Below are 15,759 nucleotides of genomic sequence, written 5' to 3'. Positions count from 1 at the left end.
GCGTCGTATGTAATATTGAGAAATATTCTGTCTTTCGCGACTGTAACAAAAGTTTTATTTACACTGAGCACATTTGGCTTTATTTTAAAGCACTTCAATCAATCAAAAGGAAGTAGACAAAATACATTAAACAAAACTGTGGAGTTACAAAAACATTAGGACTTGTATATACCGTCTATCAGTGAAGTGCTCTGAGCTATGTCAAATATAACTTTTGTGTGTGGCACACACAAACATCATTTATTTGCTAAAACACTGATCTGCCAACATAAACGTTGAATATTGTGTTACCGCAGCACAAAACTACGAAAGGTGACTTGGCAATGGAGGAGACAAAATACTGTCCACTGAAGAAGCTTCAAAAGAGAGAAACGCGTCTGATCTAAATAAGCCCCTTATTACAGTTGCAGAAGAGGAATATATTTCAGTACCATTGGTAAAACTGCGACTGTGGAACAAAAACAAGAAAGAGAACATGAGTACCATTGTGTATGTGCCATACCTTTTCTTGATTGAAGTGCTTTAAAATAACGCCAAACGCGTCCGGTGTAAATAATACTTTTATTACAGTCGCCTATGTCGTACTTAAATTAAATGAGATATTGTTATACAGTAAATTTTATATGAAATTTAGGTATCTTGTCCACATTTCATTCTCAACATTGTGACAACTAAAATCGACCATACGGAAAGTATACGCTATGGACTTCTACCTCTGCAAACTCTTCAAAATTTCGTGCAATGGTTTACTACATTTAATGCTGCATAATAACTGTGTTGAACATCGAAACAAAATTAAGTCATTTATGGGGGGGAAGGTATCAGTCAAGAAGACGTGTAAAAATCAAATTTTGGGCCAAATAGTTTTTGTGAAATTGAATGATAAGTGCGTCAAAGCAGTGGAAACACCATGTGTCTGCACAGGCGAGCAGTGCAGTGATGACAAAATCGCGCACAGCGCGGAATGCGGCGAGCACGTGTCTGCAGCAGCGAAAGGGTTAATGAAGAGACAAAGCAGTAGAAATTTCAAAAAATTGCCTTCAAACGGATATAATTCGTGAAGTAAGGCACTTTGATATTGTTTTTAAATAATGAAAATATTAAGCACCGCACAAGGTTTGAACTCATAATCTTTTGCGTAGGAGCCCAACACCTTAACCGTTACGCTAACGCACCTCATCTGACTACCTGACGCCATGGTGCATCTGACTACATGACGCCATGAGGACTATGACACGTCACGAAAAATACTGACACAAACACTGTTGGTATGACTATGAATTACTCACGCTTCGTCGAAGTACAATAGGAAATAAACAATTACCGGTGTTCTTTATTGCGAAAAAGCGGTTCGTGAGAGTGATACAAACACCTTTCCTTGCTATCGCCTGAATTAGGAGTCTTATTGCTTGTTTGGTTTAATTAATTAATAGAATGTGACGCAATTGGTATAAAGAATGCTTTTTCCAAACTTTCTGTAAAAGAATGTCTGCTATCCAGACATTGCTTTTGATCTATTACTTTATTTATGACTGAACGTTTCTAAAACTGAAGACACTCATCCATGCTCTGCACTGCAGTCGAGATGTGGCAACGTCATTCTCTGTTCATTGGCTGACTGTGTTTTCTGACGTCAGATGCGCAGAATGAACCTAAACTCGGCCGCCAACATAAATGACGCGCACTTTAGTGCTGGTGATGTCGGATGTATGTTGGGTTTCCGCTTCTGCATCCCCGCGATGTATGTGAGAGCTGTATACTCCCCGCACTGAATCTTCTTAGCTATGCATATTTCTTCTTAGACAAATACATCGAAATCTTCTTTACTATTTTTATCGTTGTGAATTTTTCATTTCTTCAATGTTTTTCCATTTAAATTTTGATCCATTGGATACTTGAACATATTCCAATGTCTCGGGGTAATTCCCTTGTCTTATTATGTTTGGTTGCTATGGCAACGCATAACAACTTCTTCTCTCGTTTTTGACTTAAAATTCCTGTTTTCTCAGTCCTTTCCCACAGGTTGCCACATTCTAACGTTCTGACAACTTAAAGTGTGAGTGTGGGTCTGGGTTATATCAGCTTATTCCCCCAAACCACCTTCCACTTTTTTACGAGGTGACTTACTTGGAATTTGCAGCCACTCTTCTTTACTGAATAGCCGGCTGCTGGAAACCCTCTTGACTTCTTCTCCATCAAATAATGCAGTGTACAGGAATTTTTAGACTCTTTCTACTTATGAAATAAGTAGACATACAAACTTTACTCTTCGTCAACTAACGATGTATTTGACCTCCATACACAATAAAAATTTCACTTTCCACATGAATATGTAACTTCCTGCAAGTGTCTCATACAGTCAGACATTAGAAACAAATTGAGTTACAATTAAAAGAAAGTTGTTTTGGATACCATGACCTTTCTTAACATGAATTATAAAATGAGTCTTGCCTCTAACAAGGTTGCGTCAAGAGTCTACAAGAGTACTTTTTCAACAGTTCTTGTTTTAATTACAATAGTCAATGACATAATAAGCACAGAGCTGCATATAAACTCCATGGTTCTTCCTTATATACTCACTAAAACATCTGTGGATTGCCTGACAGGTACTTGTCGGTGCCGTCCGACCACTGTGTCTACTTTCTTCCTCCGACTGATTTTAAACCTGCTCACACAAACATGTGATGCGCAGTAGTTAGGATTCTACCATCCCACACTCATATCCAGAATATCGCATGTTCGAGGCGATAGAAGGTGAGTGGTTCTAGAATTTACACAGAAATTCTTGAATCACTACAGGGTTCAAGATGAATATCAGTATTGCAGGGCAACACAACTTACAAGTAAAATGTGTCTGCAGCTCTTGATGTCACAATAAAATGAAGTGTAATGGATCATTGTCACTTGAACAGACGTGCAGGATGCATCGCAGACATATGCGCGAACTGTACCGTAAAATCAGCGGTTTTGAAAGAGGGTGTGTTATTGGCATGAGAGAATGTGATGCATCCATCTAGGAAACTGCTGCTTATGTGGAACTAAGTGTTTTGGCAGTGCAAAGGGTGTGTGCAGAATTGTTCATGGAAGAACACGACAAGTCACACCACCCAAACGGCCCCTCAAGAAGATCGACACCTCATCAGAATGGCATTTCAGGACTGATCTGTATCCTCCTCATCCCCAACACAACAGTGGAACAGTGGAAAACATCGTACACTATCAGGGGTGACAGTCTGTCACCATTTATTACAGCATAAGTTCGTGTCGTCCACTGGCTTTGACAAATGTGCAGAAACATGCTAGATGGCAGTGGTGTATGAAATGATGGCACAGGGGGACAGGAATGACATCAGATAATGTTTTCAGATGAATCCAAGTTTTGTTTGTTTGAAAATAATGGTGCAATTTGGTTCGCTGCAGACAGGGTGAGTGGCATCACAGTGACTGCATTTGCATAACCACCACAGATGAATTTTCGAACCAGTGAATGCACATGGATGGCTACACCACAGGATGCCATTCGCACCTTATACGCGTTGATGTCACCATGCCTGGAACGATTTATCAGGGCCATGGTGGGCCCTCTGCCTATTAATGTGACAGGACACAAGCTGAACTGACTGAAATGCTAATAATTTCTGCAGAACATACTAATGCACATATCCTGTGAATATGAGTGTCCTATCTCCAGTCATTCAAGGTGTTTGTTTTTTTCTGAACAGTAGTTTAGATAAAATAAGTTTTATGTCTGACATAAATTATGAACAATTGCTGTTACCCATAACATAGAAGTAACTGAACACAATGTATGAAAATATCTGTAATGTGACTTGCAGTTGAAGTTAATATCTGTGTGAACATGAAAAAATTAGAAAATTTTGGTGTACTGCCATACCTGTTGATTTTTCCCTAATGCTGTCAAGTGGAATGTCAGATTCCGAGCAGTAAAAAAAATCACGTGTGTAGTTTTTTATCAAATTTTGGTGACATCCTATATGCAGAGAATTAATTAATAATTTTGAAGAATATGTAATTTACATGTTCTGATGTTTGTTTACAAAATTCTTAATTATAGTGTTCACATTATCAGCTGTAGAAACTACTTTTGTTTCATGAATGTGTTGCTGAAAATTATTTATGTATATAAAGAATAAAAGTAAACTAAGTATAAATCCCTGTGGCCAGCGAAATGTTTCTCCCCATTCTGTAGGTCCTGTTTTATTATAATCAGTGCTATGTTCTGTTCGTTAGGAAAAATAAAAATCTGTCACACCCCCAATACCATAACATCCGCATTTCTCTAAAACAGTACTATAGCTGAATAATTTAAAGATAAAAATTTGCCATTGCTTTCTGTGAAACTTTGATAGTTTGCATCATTTAATAATGTGAAAACTAATTCAGTGCTGTACTCTTTTCCTTCAACAGGGCTACATTCTCAGATTTGTTCGTCTTGCCCCACACACAATACTGACTTTTATCTTTTTTGAGCAACTTCGTCTCAATTTCGGCAGAATTGTGCCTCCTGATAGATGATAACAACTACATTTAATGAGGTAAGTAGTGACTCATGAGTCTCAGTTAATTAAATTTTTCATTGAATTTTATCTGTTCTTTGATGGAGGTGAATTGTAATTGGAAAGTTTAGAAATAAGAGATACAATCATGAAGCAGCAAATTTAGCTTTAAGCAAGATACTTGCACAGTCAGAGATTAATTATCACCAGAAGTAACTTTTTATAACTGCAGTTGTAATTATACCAACTTCAGTTTGTCCAATTATTCCTCCATTTTATTGTCATCAGCTTTTAGAATATGTGGTTCTTCCAAAAACATCTATGGTTGTACAACAATTGTCACTCAGTCTATATCTTTTAATCTTGAAATTTAGTTATGAATGCTGAAAAAAACCACCACTTTAGAAATGTCAAACTCATGTGACCTGATCTTGGTATATAAATGATGTACACAGTTGTGGACATATGGTTTGTGATGATGACCACCTATCTGCAATATGTTACATGTAGTTAGAGCCTGGTACTGTTTGAATCATCATCATTTATGTTCATCCTAGCACCTGTGTATGTATTTTCAAAATCTATAATAAAAAGTTTTTCTTGCATTTTGTGTTTTTTCTTACATTTTAACATACACTGATGAGTGAAAACCTTATGAATCCTGTCCATTGTGAGACTGAATGCCACCTGGTGGTGTTACAGTTATGTAATGTGATAAGACCCAGCACCTGGGATTGAACATGTCATAAATCGCAAAGCTGGTTGGCTGTTTGCGTGTTACTTTTGTGAACTTTTGTGTTGAAGGACGATGAAACTATGAATAGGTGACAAGGTGTTGGATGTCCATTGTTCATCAGGGAATGTGGTGGTCCAAGGCTTGCCCAATCTGTGAAGCAAGGTAGATGCCGATCTGTGGCAGATATGAAAATAGACTATGGTTATGGTGCAGGCACAAATATTTCGGAGCACACTGTTCAGTGCATGTTGTTGAAAAAGGAGCTCCACAGTAGACAACCCCTACATGTTCCCATGTTGAAGCAACAATATCGGCAATTATGATTGCAGTGGCACAGGGTTATTGAACTGGACAGTGGATCAATGGAAATGTGTGAAATCCAGCCAAACTGGTGCTTGAAACATGCACCATACCACGGGCATAAGTTGATGGGGGGGGGGGGGGGCAGTACTGTGCTATTGGGGACAGTCACCTGGGCTTCTAAGGAGCCTGTTGTAGGAACTGAATGCACCTTGACTGTTGTGTACTCTGTGAACATTATTGTGGGCTGCCTGCATCCCTGACAGCAATGGCATCTTCTAACAGGAAAGCTGTCCCTGTCACAAGGCCAGAATTGTGGTACGAGGGACATGATATGAATTCAGATTAATGTCTTGGCTATCAGATCTACCTGATCTGGAAAACTGAAAAGGAATTGTTGACTCCATACCATGCAATATTGCTTCTATATTGCATTCTAAAGGTGGAGCAACAAGCTATTAAACAAGGTTCGTAATTATTTTGGCTCATTGGTGTGCTACTTCATACCATTGAGGATTCTTACATAATCATTGCTCTAGTTGCTTCCACACAATATTGTTGTTATTTTTCATCGGAGACTTTATTGGCAATGTTTTCTTCCCACTGCTCTCTGATGGGATAGCTTGAGGTGTTACCAGATTGGGATGATGTCGAGTTTCGTAGTGGCTGTCAACGTTACAGTTGAGCACAGGATGAGCACAATGTGTGATATCAGAGCTTTTGCTTGCCGTGAGATTATTGGTGCCTGAAATGTGAGAACTCAGTTTTTGGTGTCATGCAGGCATTGGGATTTTTGTACACCATCATACCGAGGATGTGCTGTGAGCACAGCAATCTGGAAGAAAGAGTTGATGCCAGAGTCAACTGCACTGTGTTAAGTGTTGATGGTAGGGACTCCCATTGTATGTTATGGATTGTAACGATGGATAGCTAGCAACAGTGCAGCAAATCACTTACCAAGTCAACAACATTAACCAGTGCACAGTCAAGCCACCTCATTGTGTGATGTACATCAAAGGGGAAAGAGGAGCTCCTCCATTGGGACCTAAAACGTGGTAGAAGATCATCTGGACAGATGAGTAGTGGTACATAAAGGTACATCCTGATAAATGGTGCAAGTATGATGAAAATGACATGAACTGTATGTATTGCTTTCCAATACTTCACTGCTCAGGCAATTTTGTAAGGAATCATCACATCAAGTGCAATGGGGCACCTGATATGTGATATATAGTTTCTCCCTGAAGAACGATATACAGACCTACTGTCCATTCAGATGGGTCTGCTTGTTCATCAACAGTGCCCCACAGGTGACTGAGTGTTCAGCATGACAGTGGCCCATAAAAAAAAAGGTCTGCAAAAATTAAACAAATTGTGGTGTGGTCAAAAGCTACACAAATTGACAGGTGAAAATGAATCTAAAATGTTTTGAAAAAGTCTGCTCTTTCTTATGGGCCTTAAGTAGACATAAGAGAGGAGAAAGTGTCAAAGACAGCAAAGAGGAAAGTATTATGTATTTAACTTCTCATTTAGTTTGTGGGAAACTTAACATAATTTGTGAAACCTATAAGTAGTCCATCTTCAGCTACTTTCTTGTGCTCGGATTTCTACTGCTAGTATGTGCATCCTTGCTTTTGCTATTTGATGACATTTATACTTCACATCCTGTCTTTCATACTATGAGGGCATGCAGAAAATGTAATGCCTCCAAATTTTTTATGTGAAAACTCTTCCAGCTTTCTTAAATCAAACAAACTTTTTTCTCATGATAAATTTTTCATCAGCTGCAAATAAATTTTATTATCTTTACCAGTTTTGACAAATTAATTTTTCATCTTCAGAAGCTTACTTTAGCAGACAGTCAATATCTTCATCATAGAAGGATAATGCCATGGTATGTTCAGAAATTTGCATAATGTGTGTGATTATTTTAAACACTGTTTGTCAATCTACAATAACTGAACCACAGATTTTATCTTTCTATGAAGAAGATATTGACTGGCTGCTAAACTAAGCTTCTGAAGATGATAAATTAATTTGTTGAGACCAGTAAAGATAATAACATTTATTTGTAGCTGATGACTGAAATTTATCCTGAAAAATAATACTACAGTTGCTGAAAATTACAGCCACAAATAAAATGAAAAAATAATAAAACTAACTTTTCAATAACATTATACATCTTTATTCTTCATGTCTGCATATTTATTTCTCAACATAGTCACCCTGGTGACGAACACATTTCTCCCAAGAGACCAGTTTGTTGATACTGTAACTGTAGATTGATTTGCTCACCTCTGGTTGCACCACTTAATCACTATCAAAGTAAAGTCCTCAAAGATGTTCTTTAAGTTTTTGAGACAGATGAAGATCAGATGGGCCCACGTACAGACAGTATGAAGGATAATCAATGACAGTGATCCTAAGGCGTCGGATTGTCACAGTGCTCTTGTGCGGTGTTGTATTGTGAGGCTGAAGGAGAAGGTGCTTCATGTGTGAGCCAACTCTTCGAATTCATGCTTTCAGTTTTCTGAGGGTCTCACAGTGCAGGTTTATGGTGTTGCCTTTAGGCCTGAATTCCAGATGCACCACACTGTGAACATGCCAGAACACTGGTAGTGTGGCTTTGCCTGATGGTGGCATGATCTTGAACTTTTTTGGCATCAGTGATCCTTTGTGGCAGAACTCCACTAATGCTCTTTTCTTTTAGGTTTAAAATGGTGCACCTAGGTTTCATCATCTATCGCAGTGTTGTCAGGGAACCCATTACCCACACACTGAGAAGGCAAAAGAAATTGTTGACAGAAGTCCAGTCTCCACTGTTTGATGTCAGGGGTGAATATTTGAGACACCCACCCCACACACAGTTTTCTTTGCCACAGGTGTGCAGTGATGACCTGTACACAATCCTGAGATATTCCGCACTTACCTGAGAGCTGTGTCTGTGCTATCTGATGATTATCTCTAATGTGTTCGCCGATGAAACTTGTCAACATGTCACAGCCTGCCACTCTGAGCTCCTTCAAACATGTTGAGGTTAGCACCACTATACCACCATTTCCTCCATTATGAGCATGAACCAAGTATCACACATTACTGATGATGATTCATTCAACACCATACACAGCTTTCATTTTTCTGTGCATTTCAATTGCAGATACCCTTTCTGTGATTATAAACTTGGTTACAGCACACTGTTTCTTGTGCACTGACATAGTTATGTTGCACAGTGGCATGTTACACACTACAATTCAGAGCTCTCTAATGGCAGAGGGTTTCAACTTGCCAGGGAAGTGGGGAAATTGACTGAGTAACATGTATGACACGTAATACTTCAACCATATTGATAACATAAAATAAAAAATTTGAGGGCATTATTTTTCAGCACAACTTCATAGGCCTATATTTATTTTTGATGGTGTTTTAGTTTTTATTTTCACCTTGTTATTTTCCTTCCCTTTGATTAGATTGCTTGCTTCTCATTACAGAATTTTTTTTAGGTATCTGAGTTAAGATTGTGTATAGAGCCTGTATTTCTGATAATTTTACTAAACTTATTTCTTTCTTTGAAGTAAATATACTAGCACAGGGTGTTGCAGAAATAATCTTCACATTTGGAGATATCACTCCCACAATCAGAAACACAACAGATTTCAGGTGAAACAAGTGATATGAAAAACTAAGGCATGTGTGATGCAGTTATTTAAAGACTTTCAAATGTAACACTAGTAAAATGAGAGCCAATTTTGATGACACATTGCGGAAGTCATTCATGGAAGCCGGCCATGGATTTGTGTCTCCCCCAAATGGCAACCAATTTTCGTACCACAGTTAAAATCATTCATGGAGCCTGTCCATGATTTTGTATGTCATTGCAGGTAGTTAAGAATGTTATCAACAGAGATTTCAAGTTGATGCCATATTTGTAGATTTCCAGAAGGCTTTCGACACTGTTCCTCTCAAGCAACTTCTAATCAAATTGCAGGGCTATGGAGTACTTTCTCAGCAGTGTAAGGGGATCTGTGATACCGTGTCAGAAAGGTTACAGTTTGCATTAACAGAGGGGAAATCATCTAGTGAAATTGAAATTATATCTGGCATTATAGGCCACCTGCTGTTCTTAATCTTCATAAACAGTTTAGGAGACAATCTGAGCAGCTCTCTTAGACGGTTTGCAAATGATGCTGTCATTCAACGTCTAGTAAAATCATCAGAAAATCAGAATAAGTTACAGAATGATTTAGAAAAGATATCTGCTTGGTGTAGAAAGTGGCAATCGTCCTCCAGCAATAAAAATTGTGAGGCTTTCCAGGTGAGTACTACAGTAATTCTCTTAAATTTTGGTTTACATGAAAAGTAACACAAATTAAAAAGTTGTGTCACAATTGAATTTTGATGCATTACATTTACAAACAACTTAAATTGGAACCATCATGTAAAAATGTTGGGGGGGGGGGGGGGGGGGGAGGTGAACCAAAGGTTTAATTGACAGAACAATTAGAAAAGTACAACAAATTTTCGACTTCCTACCCTATGGTTATCTATACTTCTCTTGTGTATTGCTGTGTTGTAAGGGACCCATTCAAGATAAGATTGACAGAACATATAAAGAAGTTCAAAGTGGGCAGCTTGTTTTGTATTTTCTCAAAATAAGGGAAAGGACTTCACAAATATGATAAGCTAGTTTGGGTGCAATTATTAATACAAAGCTGTTTTTTGTTGCTGTGAGATCTTTTCTCAAAATTTCAGTCACAAACTTACTTTTGACTTTTACCTACTTAGAGAGAAACTACCGTTATGATAAAATAACAGAAATAAAAGCTCACATGAAAAATTCAAGTGCTCATCTTTTGCACTTGCTGTTGTAGAGTGAAATAGTTCGTTACGTAGTTACTTGTTCCATAGATCAAATTCGTGATAGTGTTATGATGTGGAATGTGTCAAGCTATTAGAGTAGAGAAATATTTTGAAAGTGGTTCTATGCACTATGGCGAACTCTTAAGTGTGAATTGGAGACTAATCATTGATAGACTATGTTGATAAGGTATTGTGGGAGGGGAAAAAAATAAGTAGATAATCAACTAATGATGTAAGTGTAAAAATTGAATGATAAACATTTTGCTCAAAATTGTGAGTTAGTAATGAGAAGTTTAGGCTGCAGCACTCTGTGCTTGGAACAAAATATGTTATTCAAGTCCACCCAGTTTGAATTGTGTTCACTGATAATCCGTTAAGAGTGTACAGTAAAACAATACTATCCAGCCCTCAACTCCGCAACTTCATGCTTACTATCACTGGACACAGCTACCGCTGGCTGATCTCCCAGATGTGCAGCATGGCCGTGGTCAGTTTCCTTTTCCATGTCGAGTGCACTAGAGCCATCTAATGACCTCATTACTGAAAAGAAGGTAGACTTTGAATCTTCATTCCTGTCAGTCACTCTTTTCAGAAGACATTGTATGTATTCTCTGTCTTGTGTTCTTTTGTGCTTAAATTAACTATAATGTCTTCATAATACTCATATTTGTTGTAAGTCCACTTGGTTGTGAATGCCTTTATATTTTAGTTATGAAATGATCTCATTATCATCTATTCGAGTTATTCCTGTGGTAATAATTTATATCATCTTGGAATGATTACTTGAATTATCTTGCAAGATTAAAATGAATGTTTTATATTCTCTGTCTTCTTTATGTGAAAGGGTGATACAGCCCTACTTTTTGAAGTTACACACTTTTTACATCATTTTTTGAGGTTTATGCAACCTGTAACTAAGTTGAATTTTTTTGTGACTTGTTTGTAAATTCTATTTGCTTAAAGTTTTATTTTAGTTTCCTGTATTCTGATTCTCAATGATTCAGTTATTGAGCTCTTTGTTCTCTTTTTCACCCATTTCTTCAGGTTCTGCAAAAGGATTGTAGACATTTCTTCATCTGGGAGAAGCTCTAGCACTCTAATGGTATGAAGCAGTATTTGTATAGTATTTCATTTGCTTGTGTGACTGTGATGACATGATTTATAGTTTGGATAAATTACTAAACAAGGCTTGTGAATTTATCTAGTGTATGAAATTGATGATAAATGTAGCAGTAAAAATACTATTAGTTTGAAATATAATGTGTTTTATTTGATTAAATTCTGCATTACTGCTGACCTTGCAATCCATGAAGGATATGGGTGTGCTCTCGTCATTATGCCCATTAACCCTCAAGTGGGCGTGCCAATTTTTGTAACATGAGCAGATATGTGGCATATTTTGTACATGTATAAAGGATAGCTGTCTTTATGTTATGAGAGGAAACATATATGAGCAAAATCAAGACAATGTTATAATAAACTTTTGTGCACTAAATCACTGCTTAATTAAACAATAATAAAATAAACTTTCGTCGTATCACTATGTTGCCATGTACAAGTGCCCTTGGAGCATTAAACAGCAAAGCTGCATCAGAGCCTTGCCACATGCTGATTTGATTACTAATTATCTTGTGGACAAGTGCATCATTGTGGGATTGTGCTGCTAGCTTAGAATCTGGACCATTTTCTTCCATGGATCATTTTTTTTCTCATATAGTTTGCTGATTATTTTATACTACTGCTGCTTATTTGAATTTATGACAATGCAACGTATCAATGTGTTGGCTGAAGCAATGATGAAGGAATAGGAACAGGCTTGCAATTGTAAAACAGCAATGGAACAGTAGAAGGCAATGTTATTTGTGATTGGCACACTTTATATATAGGAATGTCGACTCGAGGATTAAGAGAGACCGATGCAATTTCTAATGCAGGCTAAATAGTTTCATGGAATATGAGACCTAATGATCAATACGACCTAATGGTGAATACACAATATCAAATTATTTTTCCATTAAACTGTCTATGACACGTATATGTAGCATATAAGTGCTTAGAGGTCCATTGCAAAGATGGCCTACACATGTTTTATAGTTGTTTTAGTGTTTCTTAGTGATGCGTCCTAACATCCAAAAAGATTTTATTCAAATATATTTAGCATAGTTTCTTTGCCAGTCATTATCATGTGTGAGAAACATTGTAGCAGTTCCTAACGAGGGCCATATTTTGATATCCACACTTGCACTTTTGTATCACTCACATGGGATTAACTGTTTGCAATACAGTTTCATACTGATTTCAATATGACTTAAGTAAAATAAAAATTTGAAGCATCTACTGGTTGACATCCCAAGCACCTGCTAAAAGTTTTGCATTTGTATAATGTAGTTGTGCCTGACATATGATGAGATTCATTTTATTTTGTGTTCTGTTGATGGTAAGGCAATAAAAAACAGGTTGTTAGTTCCTTTCTTATATAATGAAGGAAGAGGAAGTTTAGGATCTTATCAAAGGAAGCAACCACTCACTAATTTGAAGTAATGTAAAGGAAACATAAAAAGTGAAGCCAATATGCTGATATTAGGCTATGAACGCATTTGTATCTGTCTGTTACACATAAAAAGTATTTTACTCAAATTGTGAAGTTCTTGCTTTCTATTTAGTTGGTGCATAATTACTTTTAGTTTGAACAGTTTTGCCTATTCATTAGATTTGAGTGTCTTTTGCTTTTTTTTTGTTATGTTTTGCCATAGAATAATGAAATTATGAGTATAGTGTTTTCCTTCTGAGCAAGAATCACCACACTTAAAATTGTTACTTTGTATAAATTACTACTCATATTATTCTGATTATTGGTGTCTTGACACTTGAGTAAATACATGATATTGTATTGTTGACCCTTAAACGTTTCATAATTGATTTAGGACTATAAGAATCCAAAACAATCATTGTTTTAACATGTTTTATTTGTGGGCAATATCTTTGTCTAATACAATGGTAAAAATGACAAATGGCCTCTATTCCTCTATTAATGTTACTACACTGATAATGCGAGTTTCTATGAAGTCTATTGCTGATCACTTAATGTGTACTTGCTTAGTGGTATATTTGTTAATACGTAAATAAAGAATATTGTAAGCAGATGCTACAGTCAGTATAACTTTTTTCATTTTATAAGTGGAGATTATCAGTATATAATGCATGTATTACAGAAGATATTACCTGATGTAGAAAAAAAAATTAGAATATTCCCTTTAGCAATTTTCATACTACTGATGCAGCCAAAGTAATGGCAATATTAATAGTAGTGACATGTTACCAAAATTAAAACAAAAGAAGTATTTACTTTTTTGCATTGTAAGAGCAGTATCTATTTATCAGTATTTACTTTTTTGCATTGTAAGAGCAGTATCTATTTATCAGCTGCTGAAATGTTATCAGTGGTTGCTGGATAAGCACACAAACACAATTTTTAAATTTTAAAAACTCTTGCATCATAAAGAACATCATAAAGAAAGGAACATTAATAATCTTACAAGAAAGAAAATGCTGGACATACAGATGCAGATCGGAAGTACAAGTCACAAATACCATAAATAAGATATTCAAAATAATTCAGAAGCAAGAACAGGGTGCATACGATCCGGGAGATTCGGGAAAAATCAGGGAATTTTTTCGTCCGGGAGAAAACCGGGGAAAACCCGGGAATTTTTTAGAATTCCGGGAACTTTTCATTGCTTTAGTTACCAGTTAAATTTTTTTTTATTTATTTATATTTTTTTTTTTTTTTTTTACTGTTAAGAACCAATATTCTAACGAAGGATATTACTGTATACCGCTTCTGCAGAATAATACTGCAGCAACAAAACATGAACGAGAGAAAAAAAAAACGATAATAAAACTTAAGTCGCAAAGGAAATGCGCCATATACAATAACAAAACACAGTTCTCATACTAGCGTCTGCGAACCAAAGTGTTTCAGAGGCTTTAAGAAGAATATGCAGTGCTTCCTAACAACAAATTGTCTCCGATGAGCGGGACGTGACAGCTGTTCGCATTAGATTCATTTGAGCAGTTTCGGGCGGGCTCTTGCGCATGTGCAGTTGAGTCGCGTATGAGTAGTACCTTCTTCCCCTTCTGGCTACAGATGTATGACTGGGCGCCACTATCTAAATATCGTAGATACGCGGCTGATGCACAGAGTTGTAGTGGGGAGATGAGTAGTCTCCACGTGACCTGTGTTTACGTTTATTGCTCTCACATTAAATGAAAACAAAACGAATTTCTGTGGCCGAGAGCTACCAAATGAATTAAAATACGTTCGCATAATTACAGAAGTTTCAGGTTTTATTTCCTAATTTCTGACAGTCAAGCATCAATTGCCTTGCTGAACAATGAAGTTATTTTTGTCGGTTTGCTAAAGAGATTTGGCTTTAATCTTTTGCGCTGAGGCAGTCAGTTTATTTGAAACGAAGTGTTTTATTTCACACTGTTGGCTAGTTTCAACTGTTCGCTGCATTTCAAGTGCACGTTTTCCATCTTCTAACTCGTATGGCATTATGCCATAATAAAAAACCAAACATGAGATAATACAGTACTGGTACTCCAGAAAATTTACATCCGAATCTGGACATACGATTGTGCACTTTAAGCCGAATCATGCATTTTAGTATGGTTCACGAAATTCCGAAGCTTTTGAAGTATCCTTTGATGTCTTGTTTCTTTTATTGTTTTATACGTATGAACATGCGGGCTTCCTGCGTCATCGTAGCTGCGCGTGCGCAGTGGCGCCCGTTATCTGGCGCTCTCTGGCAACTGCTGAAACGAACCAGTTTCTAACTGATCACGGGAAAATATTGCGAATGGTGATTTAAAAAGTGTTACTTTCAATGTAAATTTCCTTTTACGCAAGATGAACTATGTGCGAGAATGTATGATAAATTTCTTAAATCACAGAGCGTTTGACACTCATTTAAAAATCAACTCTTTGAGGACGACCATTTAGAAGAATTTCGAGCCCAGAAGATCAGACATTTACGTCGTTATTAAAAATTTTACTGGCACGTTTGTGATGCATCTTAAAGTGTAACACGCTCAAAAAGATCAGCATTATATGTGGAAGCTTAGCTTCTCTTGCAGCTTATTAATATTATTTGTGAAAGCTTTGTTTTTCTTGTAGCAACTCCACGCATATTAATTTAAACCATTAACTTTTCTTTTTGTGTGTTCGCGCTACTGAAGATTGATCTTTGCTATTGTTTGACTACGTCACGTGTCCTTTGCTGCCATCAGCTGGCGAGATCACGTGACATGTGCTATGACTGGCTTACAAAAGCGCGTCGTAATCTC

At 36.9% G+C, this 15,759-nt stretch overlaps 1 protein-coding gene across 3 annotated transcripts in view; it reads left to right on the top strand.

Annotated features, from left to right (window-relative positions):
* The window catches only part of LOC124595566 (mitochondrial dicarboxylate carrier-like), a 97,291-nt gene extending 85,386 nt beyond the window's left edge, over positions 1-11,905 (top strand). For all 3 annotated transcript variants that reach the window (XM_047134352.1, XM_047134351.1, XM_047134353.1), the window contains exons 8-9: positions 4,429-4,556; positions 11,455-11,905. In XM_047134352.1, the coding sequence (XP_046990308.1) occupies positions 4,429-4,536 (108 nt within the window). In that variant the 3' untranslated portion in view covers positions 4,537-4,556; positions 11,455-11,905. The remainder of the gene's footprint in view (positions 1-4,428; positions 4,557-11,454) is intronic.
* The last annotated feature ends 3,854 nt before the right edge of the window (positions 11,906-15,759 follow it).

The sequence above is a fragment of the Schistocerca americana genome, chromosome 2, assembly GCF_021461395.2.
Source record: "Schistocerca americana isolate TAMUIC-IGC-003095 chromosome 2, iqSchAmer2.1, whole genome shotgun sequence".
NCBI classification, from domain to species: Eukaryota; Metazoa; Arthropoda; class Insecta; order Orthoptera; family Acrididae; genus Schistocerca; species Schistocerca americana.
This window is presented reverse-complemented; position numbering and strand designations above follow the sequence as displayed.